We start from the raw sequence: 17,295 nt of genomic DNA on the forward strand, positions 1-17,295 counted from the left end.
GGAGAGAATTTTTGAAAAACATACACTTCACTTGTACTTAATTTCTTTCATCTTCTAATTGTTTGTCATTATCAAAAGGGGAAGATTGTTAAACCTAAGGGTCCTAATCCATGTTTTGATGATAATAAATAATTAGTGTGCTACTAATCTACTTTGAAAGTGTTTGTGTTAAGATTGTCGGTCCCAAATTCAAAATTATGAAATTACTTCAAAATAAAAATTGATAGAGAGCTAGGAATTGAAGCAAAGATCATGGAGACTCTACAATGTAAAATTTTTATTTTTATATACTTTGTGTATCTCAATCAATTGATTATGTTGGTTCAAGTCTAGGAATTTTTAAAATTTCTTAGTATCTTTGTTTTTACCTATTACTTAACCAAAGGGGAGTAAAATGAAATTTTTATTTTTGAGAAATGTAAAATTTGGTTTTGAAAATGTTTTTGTTGAAAACTTTATTGAATTAGCTTTCCAATGATTCAAATGGATTGAAAATTCAAGTTCAGGATAAAATATTTATGAGTTTTTAAAGTGTTTTTGCTTTTCTGTCTAGAAAGTACTTCGGCAATCAAAGTAAGGGACTTCAACAGCCAAAGTCAATATTTTAAATGTAAAGTTTTGGTGCCCTAACTTTCAGCAGCCGAAGTGCCAAACTTGAGTTTCTGCAACTTGATAAAATGGGGTTTTGGATGGTTGAATGACTATATTTACATTTAATGCACCCAAACAATCATTTTCTTGCCAAAACTATAAATAGAGACCACTTATGACTGGAGAGAAATAACAACAACTGATATTTTGAGAATTTATTAAGTTTAAAGCTTTTCCCTAGTTTCTCTCTCTAAAACTTGAGCTTCCATAATTAATTCTTGAAAGCTTATTTGTTGACTGTAATTTGTGAGTTCTGAGAGTGAGTTTAAAGTTGTTGAGGGTATTTATTATATCTTGAGTATGTTGAGCATTAAGTTACTCTTATAAGAAAAGAGATTTATAAAAAACAAGGGTTTGCTCTTATGGTTTTGTAAGATTAGTGGAGTTAACTCTCAAGGAGGGCCTTGAGGAGAGGATGTAGGCTTGGGATAGCCAAACCTCTATAAATCAATTGTGTCTTCTTTCTTTCCCTTCTTTCTTTCTTACACCTATTTTTTCATTAATTTCTCTTTGTTATCAAAATTTTAATTTCTACCTAATTCACCCCTCCTCTTAGGTTGCTACAAGGGACAATAGGTATTTATATGACCCATTCAAGATAACTATATGTAACAAACATTTGATTATAATGATATGGACAAAGATCTCATAATTATCCTAACATCTTTAAGTTTTTTTCTCCCTTTTTAGCAATAAAAGGATATTTCATTAAAGAACACAATAACAAGGCTAGCCCATTAACATTTGTTACATCTCTACAAACAAAGCCTAGAAATAAGAGCCCAACATAGAAAACTACTTAGAGCCCTAAGCTAAAAAAAGGGTACATGACTCAAACTCATATCTCTAGTAGCCATGGCAAAGGGATTGCAGCACAACATCACTACCAACAGAAAGCCCATCTGTTAAGAGGAACTGCATAAACGTAGAGCACCATACAACCATAGGAAGCTAAAAAAAAAAAAAAAAGATAAGAACAACACCCCATTCAAAACTCAAGAACTTTCCGAATAGACCCTTTAACCCCAGAAACAAGGGCAAAAGAAATGCAACAATCGATTGATACACAAGCGGCCAAGAGCTAAGGCTAGAAGAGCCAAGAAAGGCATAATTGAGATTTGGGCACCTCGATCTCTTATAGCCCAATCCAGAATTGGTGCTCAAACTATGGATCACACCATCATTTTGAAACGCTTGCTAACAAGAAAATCCCTAGAGACATTTTTAAACAAAAAAAAAAAAAAGATCAACATGGATTCCCTCCCCATCAAGCACAAATCTACAAACCAACGGCACAAACCAAAAACAATATACGCAACCAATTGAAAGGTAGAGGGAAGAGAGCACCCTTCGATTGCCCTTTGGGCAAGGGAGGAAACTAGCTCAGACTGACTAAAAAAATAATTCTTCAAGGATAATTCATTATATCCTATGAATTTGAATTCTCAAAATACTATATCATCAATTGAAGTAAAATTTTGTAATTAATAAAAACATGCAATTTCATAAAATAATTTTCATAATGAAAATATTGTCATAGTTTTAATGCTGAAAAAGTTGCAAATAAGAGACAAATTTTATCATATATATTATATCACTATTTGTGAGCAAAAAATATCTTATTATTTAAAAAATTATAAAATCTGAAATTTGGGTCATAAACACTAAAGAAAAAAATGGTTGCTTTAATTTTTTTCCTTAAACCTTATTAATTAGAGCTAAGTTCTTTTAACTCAATAAAAACATGTTTAATGTCAACAACTTTCAACTCAATAATATTTAGAGTCGGTTTTAAGATTGTAAGATGTAATGTGAGTCTGTTTTGCATTAAAATTTTCAATAAAATAATAATTTTTACAAAATATTATTTTAAATATTAATAAAAAATTATTTTATTATTTTAAATTTTTAATAACACTTTAAATTTAATTTTAAGTTAATTTTTAATATCTCTAATTAGCATATTTGAAAAGGATTTTTTTTTTTTCAAAAGAAAAGGTGTGTAATAAGTTAAAGTTAATAGATTAATACCTGGCGTGGAGGGTAAGTTGAAAGAATATATATATATATATATATATATATATATATATTCTTTTTCTTTTTCTTTTTTATCGAAAGTTGAAAGAATATTTATTGGCACTAAAATTTGATTTCCAACACGACAAGTCGTAGCCGGTGAGGAAAAGTCGTGCATTATGAACCCTAGTTAGCCTTGGTACCACTTCCATGGCACATAAAACCCAATCTATCAACCTTCTCTCTTTCTCACACGGGATTTTTTCATATGAAAAAGAGACAAATAAGAGACAAACAAGCCAAAGATGGAAAGCTCTGTCGACGAAACAGCAAAACAAGTCTCTAGTTTATCAATGGACACCGAGTCTTCAGCTTCCGGAGGAGAAACAATCAGCAAGAAGTGAGTCATTTTCCTACTTTTATCCATTCTTTCTTGTTTGGCTGCTGTAGAAATCGAAAAATGTATTTTGGTTGGCATTAGAGTTTTCTGGGTTTTACATTATTTCAATTGTTTTTAAGTCTTTGTTTTGTGATTGTGAGTTGAGTGTTTGCTTTGCTGGTTTGTCCAGTGCGCGCAAGAAGGAATTGAAGAATAAGCAGAGGGAGGAAGAGAGACGCCGCAAGGAGGAGGAGAAGGCCAGACTGGTATTTGCTCTTTTAAAGGGCCCATTCTTGGTTTTTTTTTTTTTATTCTTCTTCCATGGAACACAGTACTTCTTCTGGGCTTCGTTTCTTTTGTGGAAAATAACTTGTATAAGAAAATAGTTTCCATGCAAATTGTTTTAGAAGGACATGCTTTCATGAAAATATTTTCATTGTTTGGCAGCAATTTTAAATTAATGGTATGTGTCTATGTTACGCATGTTTTTAAGTAAGATAGGCAAAAGTCCAGAAAATGAGTTCCTCTCTTGAAAAGGAGAAGTCTTTTTCCTTATAAATGACTCAGTTTTCAAGAAAATATTTTCAGCATAAAAGTTTTCTGCTTCTTTATACTCAGAATATTGTTTCCGTAATTGGGTAATGATAATTCAGTCTATAATTTATTGATGCATTTTAGCATTGAGATAGTCCAAGACACAAGTGAATTTGAAACTTGGACTGTAGTTGAGTTTGTCTCTATTGCTGTAAAAATTTGTTCGCAAGTAGTAGATTCTGTTCATGCTGTTTGTCATTGGTGCAGTTTCTAATTATATATAGCTACTTCTGTCTATTTTGTCTCACAACAAAAAATGCACATATGTACCTGTTCTCCAGGCTGCAGAGAGGGCTAGCACCCAGTTTCAGAGATCTGCAGCAGCTGATGATGATGATATGGATCCAACGGTACAAGTCTAATTCTCACTCCTGGCATGAATTTATAGTTTAAATCCTAATCATTTCAGTATGAGATATTATGACTCTGATTTATTGGATATAAGCCTCAGTCTCCACTTTTTGATGTTCTGTCTGTTTTACTTATGTTGCAGCAATACTATGAGAATAGGCTGAGATATCTTGCTTCCCAGAAGGCTGAAGGAGGAAATCCCTATCCTCACAAATTTTCTGTTTCATTGTCCATCGTAGAGTACATAGAAAAGTACGGAAGCTTAAGCAATGGAGAGCATATTGAGGATATCGCTGAATCGTTGGCTGGTATCCAAAACCAGGGCCTTTTGTCTTATGTGGGATATAATATATGGCCGTGTTTCATTTTGTCAGTCTTTTATGTTTTATTTTTCTCCTTCAAGGCCGAATCATGAAGAAAAGATCTTCCTCTTCGAAGCTGTTCTTTTATGATTTGCATGGTGGTGACGTTAAAGTACAAGTGATGGCTGATGCGAGGTATCTACTCATTTCCTTATGTTCTTTCCTTAAAACTTGTATATGCTTAGTTTGTTTCTAGTTTTTGTCATTTTTCTTCTTTGGAAGAAGGGTGGGTGGGGGGGCTCTAGGTGATGGCTCTGTTGCTGAATTATTTTATTGAAAGGAAGAAACCTTATTGCATTTTGTGCTGTTTAATTAAATAAATAATTATCTAATAAGTGTCACAGTAATCTAGTGTTGGAACTTTAATATTTGAATTTTTTTATTCAGCTCTTGTTCTCTTGTTGGTTAATATTAGTTTAGGGGTGTGATGTAGATTTCACTTAGAGGAGGAAGTTAGGGAAATGTTCTAATATAATTTATGAAAAATTCTCATGATATGTCTTTTGCTTTATCATTAAGTTTGTGCAAAGGGACTTTATTTTTCTGTTCTTGACATGAGAATTGCTCACTAGAATTTACTTGTTAGCCACTTCTAGAATTAGTGTGGCTATTTTGATAGAGAAAATACTGGATGTGGTAGGTCAGTAGTTTATATCTTTGATCATGACATTCTTGCTCATTAGCTTGTGATTAGTATGGTTTAGAATCAAAGGAGATAAAATCAATATTTTCTTAGTGCTGTTTTGTGCAAGAGGCTTTTGCAGCTATGCTTTTTTTTTTTTTTTTTGAGACTTCAGACTAAGTTTTCTGTATTGTGTTGTTATGGCTGCCCGTTATAAATAGGAAGTAGTCAAATTTTATGATAAATATCATTAATGGTTAGCTATTTTGCAACTGCTAATTATTTAGTTTAATTTGATTGTACATATTGTGATGTTGATAGTTGAAGGATTAAATATGCACAACCAACAATGTATGTAATTTGTTAAGATTACATTTGCATGGAAGAAAGTTATTGAATTGTTTCCTTTTCCATTTTGAACTAAGAGGTTTCCTCCCCTGTTACTAATGTCAGCAAGTCAGGCATGGATGAAGGTGAATTTTCTAGGTTCCATTCCAGTGTGAAGCGTGGTGATATTGTTGGTGTCATTGGGTTTCCAGGTTTAATTTGTTATTGTATTCTTTCAGTTCATTTTCTATTTTTTTTTTTTTAAGTGGCAGAATTAGTTATTTTATTTTTTAATTCATTTTATTTCTATTTCAGTTTTCATTGGAAAATGAGAAAATGCGTACATCCTTCTTTTCCTACTCTTTTAAGGCTGTATGTTGAAGTTAACAAATGGGGGTGTTGTAACATATACAAATGGAAAAAGGTTCAAGGATGCTAATAATTCATTTAAACATGTTGGTGGTGATGTGGTTGAGACAGGCATGGCAGTGTGGAAACTGGGAAACAGAGCAAGTTTTAGAAAATTTCCAATATTAGTATAAATTGGGGAAACTGGAAAATAAATTTGGAAAATACTGAATTTGAACAGAAGATTGTGGTTTTTATTATTTATAGGGAAATTTTTGGGAAAGTGGCTTATTTTTTTCCCTACTAAATAGACCCTTACATTATCTAGCGACAAAGAGGTAGGAATGCAAAGCACTATTTTAATGTCATTGAAGAAGCTAAAAGAGTTTTGGCTAAAGTTCTATAGAATGAAGCAATCAAAATCAGTTAGTAGATTTATGCTTAAGTTCTTGTCTAGCTGTGACAAGAAGTGAACAATTATGCTCTGTGCATGCTTTTGCATTTTTTTTTTCTGCAGTGCCTATGCACATTTCTTTTTATGTACTAGCAAAAAAATTCAAAGATTTGATTGGACTGAACAGGTGTAAATCTTCTCATCAAGTGGTATATGTGGTTTAAGTTTGTGTTATCTTCCTATGCTTTTGGTTACATTTTATTTTTTTATTGAAGCCTTTCCCATTTATTGATGCCTTTTATTTATATAGAAGTCAGACTGAGTTGTGCTTTCTGGTGGTATTTTGAAACTTATGCAAGCAGCTGATTTTTTTTCCCTGATCTGAATTATACTCTTCAAGAAAATAATTTCCTATGCTTATTTTTGTTTCTTCATCACTCATGATTAGCTTTCTTCTTCCATTCTGTCAGGAAAAACTAAAAGGGGAGAGCTGAGTATTTTTCCAAGATCTTTTACAGTTTTATCTCATTGTCTACATATGATGCCAAGAGAAAAGCCTGGTCAGAATGCCAATGTGAGGGTGAAAAAAGTTTTTGCTTAGCTTATATTTGTTGAGACTAGGGGTGTGCATAGTTCGGTTTGGTTCTGGGGATTTTATAAAATTTAAGAACCAGAATTGGAGCTGAAAAGAGTGAGAACAAAAACCGAATTGAACCGACATTTAATTAAATCGAACCAAAAACTGAAATTTGGTTTGTTTCTTTAGATCCCACCACATCCCTAAAAATTTTTAATTCAATTAGGGTCCCATTGGGAACCACTTGATAGCTTTGAGCCATGGTAAAGTGAAGAGATCATGGGTGGGCTTCTTTTGTGGAGAAGCCAACCCCTCTCCCCCTCATCACATTTTGATGTGGGACAATGCAAATGACAAGTTAAAATATTCACATTTTCTTTTTGGGGAATGCAGTTTGGAAGCCACAGAAAAGAGAATTGCGGTTGAGCTAAATGAAAAAATTTTTAGACTTGGCAAGCCGTCAAACATGACATACATAAAGTGCAAAAATTTACCATTGTAGCAATTGGATTATTTGCTTGCTAGGGCCTAACAGGATTAATTGCAACTTTTAAATATTAACACTAGTTGGCTCAATGGTTATGAATGATATTTAAAATTGAGAGGTTTCTTATTAAACCCCTACCATTCCTCTTTTGCCAAATATAATTTTTAAGGTTTGATTTAAATTTTCTCAAAAAGAAAAGTTACAATTTTTATTTAAAACAAATTGTCTTGGACTCTTGGTCCTATTTCTTTTATCTTTTAGTACATCATATAATTTATTTACTACCTTAAATTTATTTTATTAAATGTATGACTTAATTTATATACTCTTAGTTGCGATTTTTTTTATAAAACTACTTGTTGGGTCAATGGTTATTGACAATAGTTAAAGAGGTCTTTAGTTCAATCCCCATCACACTTTTACCTTTTTTTTTTTTTCGTTTAACTTAAAATTTCATAAAAAAAAAGTCTAGTTACATTTTAGTTGATAACTTTAATTTGTTTTATTAAAAATATGGCACATATAAAGAAATCACTTGTAGTATTTAACTTTTATAGTCTATACACACCTGATTAATTGCATATATTCACACATGCACATTGCAATATTAATTGTATAAAAATGTATGATTAATTATATAAAAAATGTATAAAACCGGTTCTTGCTTCAGTTTTGTTATTGATGAAGAATCAGAACTGTACCAAAACAGTAAAATTAATTTGGTTCGGTTACTACAGTAATGGTTCTTTTTTAGTTTCGGTCTTTTTTTGTTTGGTTTTTCAATGCACACCTTTAGTTGAGACAGCTTTGTAATGGGATTTATTTTATTGTCCAACAGAGAACTGACATCTGGGCCCCAGGACTAGCCAGGAATCCGGAAGCTTATATTTTAAAAGATCAGGTATTTAGACATAATGAAAATGATCACTTTTGAATCAGTTAGATGATTTCATTAGTTTGCAAACTACACTTGATTTTTGTTAAGTAATTAGTTGTTTGCCTTTTAGTATGAATTGGTGCACGTGTTCCTCACATTGATGCACAATTACTTTTGGTTTTCTTTGCATTGATTTTCTTTGGATATGAATTGAAAACCTACCAAAAAGGTGTAATTTCAAATCAATTCTTTAAGATGTTGTTGAGGCCTTTTCTTCCCTGACTTTAAAAGTCAAATATTTATGTATACAATTTATATTGGGGGGATGTTTGTATTTATTTTATATTGGTATGCGTGAAAATTCAATTGGTTAAGCTTGTGCAAAATTGTACCCTGATTGATGTTTGCAAATGAATTTTAAACTAACAAAGCTGCAAACTAGTAATGCTACAAGTTAAAAGGTTTAATAACCAAAAAAATCCTGAGCTTTATATGTTTTTTCATATTTATCCTATTCTTTTAAATTTATCAGTTTTAGCCCAAACTACTGATATTGATAACAATTTAGCCCATTTAGTAACTTAGAATTGAAATATATTTGTAAAGCCTACAATCCTATTTTAATAAGAAAATATAATTTTCACTATTTACCAACTATGATAATTTTTTTTGAAATTACCAATTATGATAATTAAAAATATTATTCTTTTGTAATTGTTTCTATTATGATAATTAAAAATATTATTCTTTTGTAATTGTTTCTATGTAAAAAATTAATTTTTTTTTATTTTCTTAATATTATAAAAAATTAATAAAAACATTTTTTGAGAATAAAGACAATAAATATTTTATACTAATCAACATTCAAATGAGTAAAAGAAATATTTATATAGGGTGTTCATATCTACATTTTCATTTTCCTTCACTAAATGGGTTAAAATTGTTATTAATATTAAGAGATTAGGCTAAAATTGGTAAAATTAAAAGAATAGGAAAAAATTGGAAAAGATGTAAAGTTCAGGTTTTTTTGAGTAAATAGGCCATTTTAAAATGAATTTCATAGTTAATAGGTAGGGTTTTGGAGCCAGTTTGGCTGTGCATTTCAAATGCTTTTATGCAATCTCTGAGCTTTTACTTTCTCCCTCGCATTTTTCCTGAATTGTCAAGTGTAAAATTGCAAATTACTTCCTTTTTTTTTTCTTTTTTAAAATTCATGTGCTTTTATTGTTTCCTTGTTTTTCGTCCGTATCCAGAAACAATAGCAGAAACTTTCCAATCGAATGAGAAGATCCGAATATGTTTGCAATCTTTAGCAACACCAATGCAACTGGACAATTTGTTCTCTTCTCATAGAAGTTTAGTCGACATAGTTCTAACAACTCAAAGCATTGAAACCATGGTGGAAACTCAAATTCCAGCACTTCCCTACATGTGCTTTGTTCTTTCTGTGCAATAATTATTACCAAGCTTTCTTTTTTGTGGACTTTCTCCAAGCCTAGCTAGTGTTGATTGAATAAGTGCTTCGAATATGAAGTATTGCTGTCATTGCTTACTATGTGTGAGAGCAAAATGTAAAATAAGCTCAAATTTGAATTTTCTGGAGTAACGTGGATGGGTACAACATACTCTGAACAGCATGCGCAACATATCTATATTTTCTTGTCCCATTCTGTTCCATTACATCACTATTTTCCCATCTACCTCTGGACCTTGCTCACAATATTTAGACTACACCTGAACATTACATTCTAATCTACTCCTGGTATCTATTATCCTGTAATGACTTTTATGCATGCATGGACCCAAAATAGGCTAAAAGTATTGCAATATTTTCAACAATTATTAAGGCTTGGGTCTTAACTCAAACTCAAACTAAGCCTTTATCCCAAAACTTTGGGGTCGGCTATATGGATTCGCTTTTTCCACTCTGAACGATTTTGGGTTAAACTATCATTTGAATCCATATCATAGGGTGTGACGAAAATTTTTACGCTGGTTGTCACCTACCGCAACCCTCCTCCTTTATCCGGGCTTGGGACCGGCTAACCCAAACTTATTAAGGCTTGGGTATGATTTATAAATTCACTTTTCTGTTCTTTTGATGCAAAACTAGAATAATTCAAGAGTATTTTCATTGTCAGTAATTGCCTTTACATCTATTTGAGGATTCATTTATTATTTTTAATGTCACTAGGAAACTCGCTATCGTCAACGCTATCTAGATCTGATGTTGAATGCGGAGGTTCGACGGATATTCAAGGCCCGATCTAAGATCATATCTTATGTTAGATGCTTTCTTGACAACCTTGATTTCCTAGAGGTTAGTTATCTGTTTGGCTGTTTCAAATTTTAATGTTTAGGTGGTTGTTTCTACCTGTGTTGCCTGTTATTTCTCTTACTGATCATGTCCACTTTGATCCCTAGGTTGAGACACCCATGATGAACATGATTGCTGGTGGAGCCGCTGCTCGTCCATTTGTTACTCATCACAATGAACTGAACATGAGGCTTTACATGCGTATTGCTCCTGAACTATATCTTAAAGAGTTAGTTGTTGGTGGTCTGGATCGTGTTTATGAGATAGGAAAGCAATTTAGAAATGAGGGCATTGATTTGACTCATAATCCTGAGTTCACAACCTGTGAGTTCTATATGGCTTTTGCGGACTACAATGACTTGATGGAACTAACTGAGAGATTGTTGAGTGGTAAGGATCAGCTTTTGGGTTCTTCAAATCATTTTCTTTCCATTTGTTGGACATTAAAAAGGGTTCTGATTTTGTGAGCTTGTTGTGCTTCATTTGTTCAAATTAGGAATGGTCAAGGAAATTACAGGTGGCTACAAAATTAAGTATCATGCAAATGGGCTTGACAATGATCCGATTGAGATTGACTTTACACCACCTTTTAGGTATGTGGGATATTGTTAGTGTTCATGTGTGGTATATATTTATCATAATGTGAATGTTATTTGGGATTGAACCAAGTGATTGGTTTCATTGGTGCAGACGGATTGACATGATAGAGGAATTAGAGAAGATGTCCAACCTCAACATACCAAAGGACCTTTCCAGTGATGAAGCTAACAAGTATCTAGTTGATGTGTGTGGGAGGTTTGAGGTCAAGTGTCCTCCTCCACAGACAACAGCTCGTCTTTTGGATAAAGTAATTCTTCTTATTCTTCTTCTTTCCTGGCATATTTTAAAACAGACTGCTGTAGTTGTAGAGATTATATAGTGCCTCTATCATAGGAAGTAGCAGCACATGAGCTTCACCCATGGAACAAGCATAAAAGGCAGTGATGGAACCTGAAATTTTGATAGTGGGAGCAAAAGATATTTTTTATTTTATTAATACAATATTTTCAAAAAAAAAAAAACTACAACTTCAATATAGTATAATTATGTGAAATTTAAATTAATTTCACCTAAACTAATAGTCATTAAACTTTTTTTGTTGAATTTTATTAATTTTAACTATGTACAATAAGTCTTTTTTACTTAATAATAATGGACAAGAAAATAGTTTTATACTTTGTGTATCATCTTTAATTATATAGCAATTTTAATATATGATATATTAAAATAAAATACAACAAAATAAGATTTTACAGATAATTAAGTGGTTGCTAACTATAATAAGCTATCAAGCACTCTTTTCAATAAATAATTAAACAATTTTAAGACTTCTAGTGTAATCTAGATTCTAATTTTCAGTAAAGCCTCGCATCATAGTTTACGTGGATTGAGGGGCGAAAATAAATCACATTGGAGTCATTAAACATATTTTAATGGGGACATCAAGCAAAATCAATATATTTATGAACAAAAAGATTTCGAAAACATTTTTCTAGTGGGTGCACTACCCTCACTGAAGAAACTTTGGCTCCAACAGTGGATGCTGGCTTGTTTTATGACAAGGATAGTTAGGAAGTAATGGATCCATGTTAGAACAGTTGCGCTAGTACAGTTGTGGCATTGCTTTGTTTTCATGTCAATTGGTAATTCCTGTTGTTAACTCAAGCAAATGCTTGTGATAAGTAGCTAGCTGTTAATTGCATCATAGTGCACGTGGTGTTTTGCTGTCAAGTATGCATAAATTGCTCTATTTTTTATGTTATGTAATGTTACATTCTTCTTTATAGCTGGTTGGGCACTTTCTGGAAGAAACTTGTGTGAATCCTACTTTCATCATAAACCATCCTGAGCTTATGAGTCCTTTGGCAAAGTGGCATCGATTGAAACCAGGCTTGACTGAACGTTTTGAATTGTTTGTGAACAAGCACGAGGTATTGCCACTTAACTTTAGGATTTGTGCTTGCTGCTTTGTAATTCATGCTTATGTTAATTTTCTTTAATTGCCCAGCTATGCAATGCATACACTGAATTGAATGACCCTGTGGTACAACGTCAGCGATTTACTGAACAACTCAAGGTATTTTGCATTATTATGTATTTTTGTATTTATAGAAATTTTTGTTGAACTTCTGTCTGGTGGTGTTCTCCAAATATTAGGATCGACAATCAGGTGATGATGAAGCAATGGCTTACGATGAAACATTCTGCACTGCTCTTGAGTATGGGTTGCCTCCAACTGGTGGCTGGGGAATGGGTATTGATCGACTAGCTATGTTGTTAACTGATTCCCAGAATATCAAGGTTTGTGCTATGCTTCTCTCTCCCTTTCCTTCCCTCTTTCTCTCCCTCTGCGTGTGCCTCCGTTATTGCAAGGATGTGATTTTCTGCTAACAATTCAAATCTCATGTATGCTTTCTGTGGACAGGAGGTGCTGCTTTTCCCAACCATGAAGCCTCAAGATGAATCTCCTGCTAAAGGTGTCAAATTCTTTTGTTTGTTTCTGTTTCTTCTACTCCATTTTGGTTATTATTATTATTATGGGTGGGGAGAGTAGGTGGAGGGTAAATTGCCCTTCCCTCACTAAATGTGGTGATTTAAACAGGAATGGGGATTTATTATTATGTTTTCTCCTTTGCAAATTGCAGCAACTTGATGAGTTTGAGATGCTGTTCTGGAGCAGAGATTTCATTTTCATATCCTTGTCTGGGTGGTGAAGTTGGTGTCAGCTGCTGATAAATTTTGCCATATTTTTACTCATGTCCCAACTCATTTTTGTTGGGGATGATCATTTGACCCTGTTAGTGAAGTGTGTGAAATAAAATGCTCTTTCAATGTAATCTATGGCATATTCATGCTCCTCATTAAATGAGATGCTGTTTTATTCTTGTTTTGCACTATTGCTTGTGCATTTTGAGTTTAAATACTAGATTTAATTACTTAAAATACTAACTTTTAATTTTAGTTTAATTAATTTTTATAAATAAATAAATTTATTGATATAGTAATTGTCATACATTTAATTTGATTATAAAATGTCATAATTAATTTAATTATTAATTTAAATAAAAAAAAGAATATGATATAACAATATATAGTTGAAAGTATGAATGCTAGGAAATATTGTTTAAAAGTTAATGATTTTTTTTATTTAACTCGGTCATCATATATTTAATGTATGATAAAATTTATCTATTAAATATATAAATATTATATATTTATATATTAAATCGATAATAAATTTAATTTAAACAAGAATTTTTTAAAAATTAAAATAATAAGTAAATGTATTCTTTTGTATAATTTTTACAAAACGTATATAAACAATGTTAAAAAGCCAAATCACATCACACTATTTAAGAGTTGGTAATAAAATAATATCAATATTATTACCTACGCATTTTTCTATATAATTTCTATAAAACGTAGAAAAAATATTAAAAAGTAAAATTTAAAGTATACATTCCTCACTCTGCTCATATCCACTTCCTCCCTGCCGGAAACGACCCGACCCGATCGAATTTTTCCGGATTACACCAAATTCTTGGATCCTCCCCTATAGCTGTGAAGAAAATTTCCACATTTGCATCAATTGGAGTCTCATAGCCTCCCAAAGTTGTTGTTTCCTTTACTGCATGGGTTAGCGGAAAAAACGTTGGTTGGTGTTTGCCTAGCAATTCGGGTAATTTATATAGCTGGACTCCAAATTTTGATTTATATTTTTTTTTTTCAACTATAATTTATTATTAATAATTTTTAAATTTTAATTTTATTTTAAAAATTCCTCTAACTTATAATAAAATATTTTCAGATTAAAAATTTTTTCTAAATTATAATATGATATTGACAAATCCAGTTTTAGCACTTTTTAAAAGGCTAAATTTTTCTGTTTTTTAAAAAATAAATTATTGTGATGACATTAATATTTTTGTGATAGGTTCAAATGGTAATTAAAATTATTGGTATTTTTGATTGTGAGAAAAAAGGACTTCAAAAAATGACTTCATTATTTTTTTTAACTTGAAAACTATTATAACAAGTTAGAGGGAATTTATGAAACAAAATTAGAATTTAAATATTTTTGAATGATAAACTAAAATTAAGGGATGAAAATGAAATATGAGAAGAAGAATTATAAAAGTTACCCTCGCTATTCTTTTACTATCGCCTGTAAATACAACATTTTTTCTACGTCTTTTTCTTTCACCTTCCTGTCACCCACCGTCTGTTTTATTTCAATGTACAACTTGGCTTGACACTGGGATTGTCGATAACCTATGCGATGCCCCACTCAACAGCTGTCGCCGTCGTGTTCGTTCCACCATTGAGGAACTCCGAGCAAAGGGTGACCAGCTCTTGATTGTTCGGAGATGATTTTCGTCCTTCGATTTGTAGGTCGAAAAGGGTATCTAAATATGAGAATGATGTAGCTGTTGAATCTGATCCTTGGTTTTGGAGAGCTTTCCTGCTCTTTTTGATCAAGGGAACCATGAAATCAACCTGTTGTCTTCTAACTTGAGATACTCTTTTCCTTTGCTTGGGGAAAAATGGAAGAAAATCATCCATTCTTGGATCGAGAACTATCAAGACTGACTTCATCACTTGATTGTTTCTTCATCCATTTCAAGCCCAAAACACATGGCTAAAAGTATACAGAACACAGCAAATCGAGCATTTTTAAGCACCCAGACAACTCCATTGTTAGCCTCAGCCTCAGCCTCAGTTCTCACTCGATAGATGAATTTATCCATTGCACTATTTTGTTATATTTCGAAACTCCTTGATCCTTCCTGAATTAAACATGTTCTGCACCATGTTCCGCCTCAGCGACTGCCACACAGACCATAAATGGCGGCATTGACATTGAACATGTTGCAGCTAAAGATGGTTCTTGTAGGCGTTTCTGGAGATAGAGGACCCCTTTCGATGAGAGTCCTTGTTCCCATAATGAGACTAAAGAATGAACCTTATTTTAAACTTAAATCATCCACATACTGAGAGAAAAAAAAAGAAGGGATTCCCAGAGCGAGCGACCTGGAAATGATTGCCAATAACAGGCCAACCATAAGGTCCTGGAGGAAGACTTAAGCGTTTGGATTTGGTTCAGAGAAAACAATAAAATAAGATCTGAAAGAAGAAGACAAGAATGGTAAAGAAGAGATGATAGTAAGAGGCAAGAGAAGCCATTTTATCTGTTATGTTTACAGCTTGAAAGGATCAAGAGGATCGATAAGTGTGAGGAGGTGATGAGGTAAATAGGTAGGTAAGAAAAGAGTGTATATAAGAATGGAGAGGGCATGTAATTGCAGGTGAGTTTAACTATAATCATCATGTTTTCTACCAGAAGTTGTTTATGGCTCTTGTTAAACGCCAATTTTATTCTCACCGAGAGGATTTATTAAGTGCTTCTAGAATAGATCTATCTCTCGGAACTCATCCCATAATTCATGAAATTACTGAAAATTTGGAGTGTATGATAATTAAAAAATTAGTAGACATAATGTATCTTATAAGCTTTTGAAAGAAATTACCTGAAATACATGCATTATCTCACTATTTACATAAATCCACAAAAAATATTTTTTTTCTTTAAGGAAATACTATTTTTTATTAATATATATATATATATATATATATATATATATATATATATATATATATATATAATATCTTAAATTTTTATTAATTATTTTATATTTTATTTTTATTACTTTTTCTCTCTTAAATTTTTCAATAAAAATTTCATAATAAATATAATTAAAATCTATGTAATTAATATATGTAAATATCTTATAACTTATGTTATAATAATGTCTATTTATTATAATACTAAAAAAAGTAATATTAAATAATTTATAATAATTTATATATAATAAAGAATGTAATGAATCTTGGTTAACGAACAATTAACATTATTATTTAAACACTCATCTATCATTAGCACTCATCTATTGATTTGTCCTAGGCAAGAATTTTCCTATACTTAAAAAAATAATAATATTATGTTAATTCACATTTTTTTTAGTTTGTTTTTTTCCTTTTATATATCATAATTATTTTCTATAAAAGTTAACATTTTGTTATTTTTTTAAGAATTAATTACCTTAAAAATATATAACATTATAATTAATATCACTTTTTTTTTATCGTGGAGTTAATGAAAATTAGAAGGCCAATTGGAAAAATAAATTCAAATTTTATATGCATTGTTAATTTTATTCAAAATTTGTAATTTTGAACAATTTAATTATAACTTTTAGAATTAAAAATTTTTTTATCCATAACCCATAATATAATTTCAAATTTTGATTTTTGCCACTTGGATAGGCAGAAGATTATGACTTATAATATGATTCCCACCATTATTGTGATATACATCATTGTTTTGGTATATTTTCAGATGACAAAAGTCAAAATTTCCAAACAAAATTATGAGTTGTAGATAATTTTTTTTTTTTAAGTTAGACTTAAATTATTCAAAATTAGAAATTTTAAATAAAATAAGTAATACATGTAAAAATTTAGATTTATTCTGCCATTAACCTAAATTAGAATAAAAAAATCTCTTAAATTTTTTTAACTTCCTAAAAATGGACATGCATTTTAAAAAGAACAATGAATAACCTTTTATGGGGCGGATGAAGTAGTAATTATAGGCTAAAAAAGGCAGAAAAACTAGTAGAATAAGGGTGATTTCCCTGAGAATGTGAGTGGCTGTCTAATGGATACGTTTATTAGACGAATGTGAATTGGATCAAAATCAGCTGGGTTATAAATAACTTATATATTTATTTATTTATTTATTATCCGTTTAAAGTTTACGAGTATTCCCCTTTTTTTTATCAAAAATTTTACGAATATTCATATCTATTTTTCTTGTCAGTTGCATTTTCTAATTGGGGGTGTTGTGCCGCGGGGGCCGGGGCGGACTGTTGCCCTAGCTTCGCTGAAAATGCT

General features: G+C 31.3%; 1 protein-coding gene and 1 pseudogene across 1 annotated transcript; one reads left to right on the forward strand and one right to left on the reverse strand.

Moving 5' to 3' along the window:
- The first annotated feature begins 2,788 nt into the window (after positions 1-2,788).
- LOC110666402 (lysine--tRNA ligase, cytoplasmic) lies at positions 2,789-13,238 on the forward strand. The gene is made up of 17 exons (XM_021826887.2): positions 2,789-3,067; positions 3,237-3,312; positions 3,922-3,990; positions 4,134-4,299; positions 4,395-4,488; positions 5,429-5,514; positions 6,515-6,618; positions 7,947-8,009; positions 10,180-10,305; positions 10,410-10,692; positions 10,799-10,895; positions 10,993-11,149; positions 12,129-12,272; positions 12,350-12,418; positions 12,499-12,642; positions 12,767-12,818; positions 12,987-13,238. The coding sequence occupies exons 1-17, from the start codon at positions 2,973-2,975 to the stop codon at positions 12,992-12,994; spliced, it is 1,833 nt and encodes a 610-aa protein (XP_021682579.2). The 5' UTR covers positions 2,789-2,972; the 3' UTR covers positions 12,995-13,238.
- Positions 13,239-13,727: 489 nt separating this feature from the next.
- Positions 13,728-15,432, reverse strand: LOC131172997 (cytochrome P450 77A3-like; annotated as a pseudogene).
- Between the last annotated feature and the right edge of the window lie 1,863 nt (positions 15,433-17,295).

Source organism: Hevea brasiliensis, chromosome 14 (assembly GCF_030052815.1).
Source record: "Hevea brasiliensis isolate MT/VB/25A 57/8 chromosome 14, ASM3005281v1, whole genome shotgun sequence".
Classification (NCBI taxonomy): Eukaryota; Viridiplantae; Streptophyta; class Magnoliopsida; order Malpighiales; family Euphorbiaceae; genus Hevea; species Hevea brasiliensis.

Excerpts from the sequence above, each read along its gene's own strand:
- LOC110666402 (XM_021826887.2), top strand. The coding sequence starts at position 2,973 with ATGGAAAGCTCTGTCGACGAAACAGCAAAACAAGTCTCTAGTTTATCA. Across the intron at positions 10,896-10,992 it reads GACTTTACACCACCTTTTAG|ACGGATTGACATGATAGAGG; the intron begins GTATGTGGGATA and ends TCATTGGTGCAG. Across the intron at positions 12,419-12,498 it reads GATTTACTGAACAACTCAAG|GATCGACAATCAGGTGATGA; the intron begins GTATTTTGCATT and ends TCCAAATATTAG.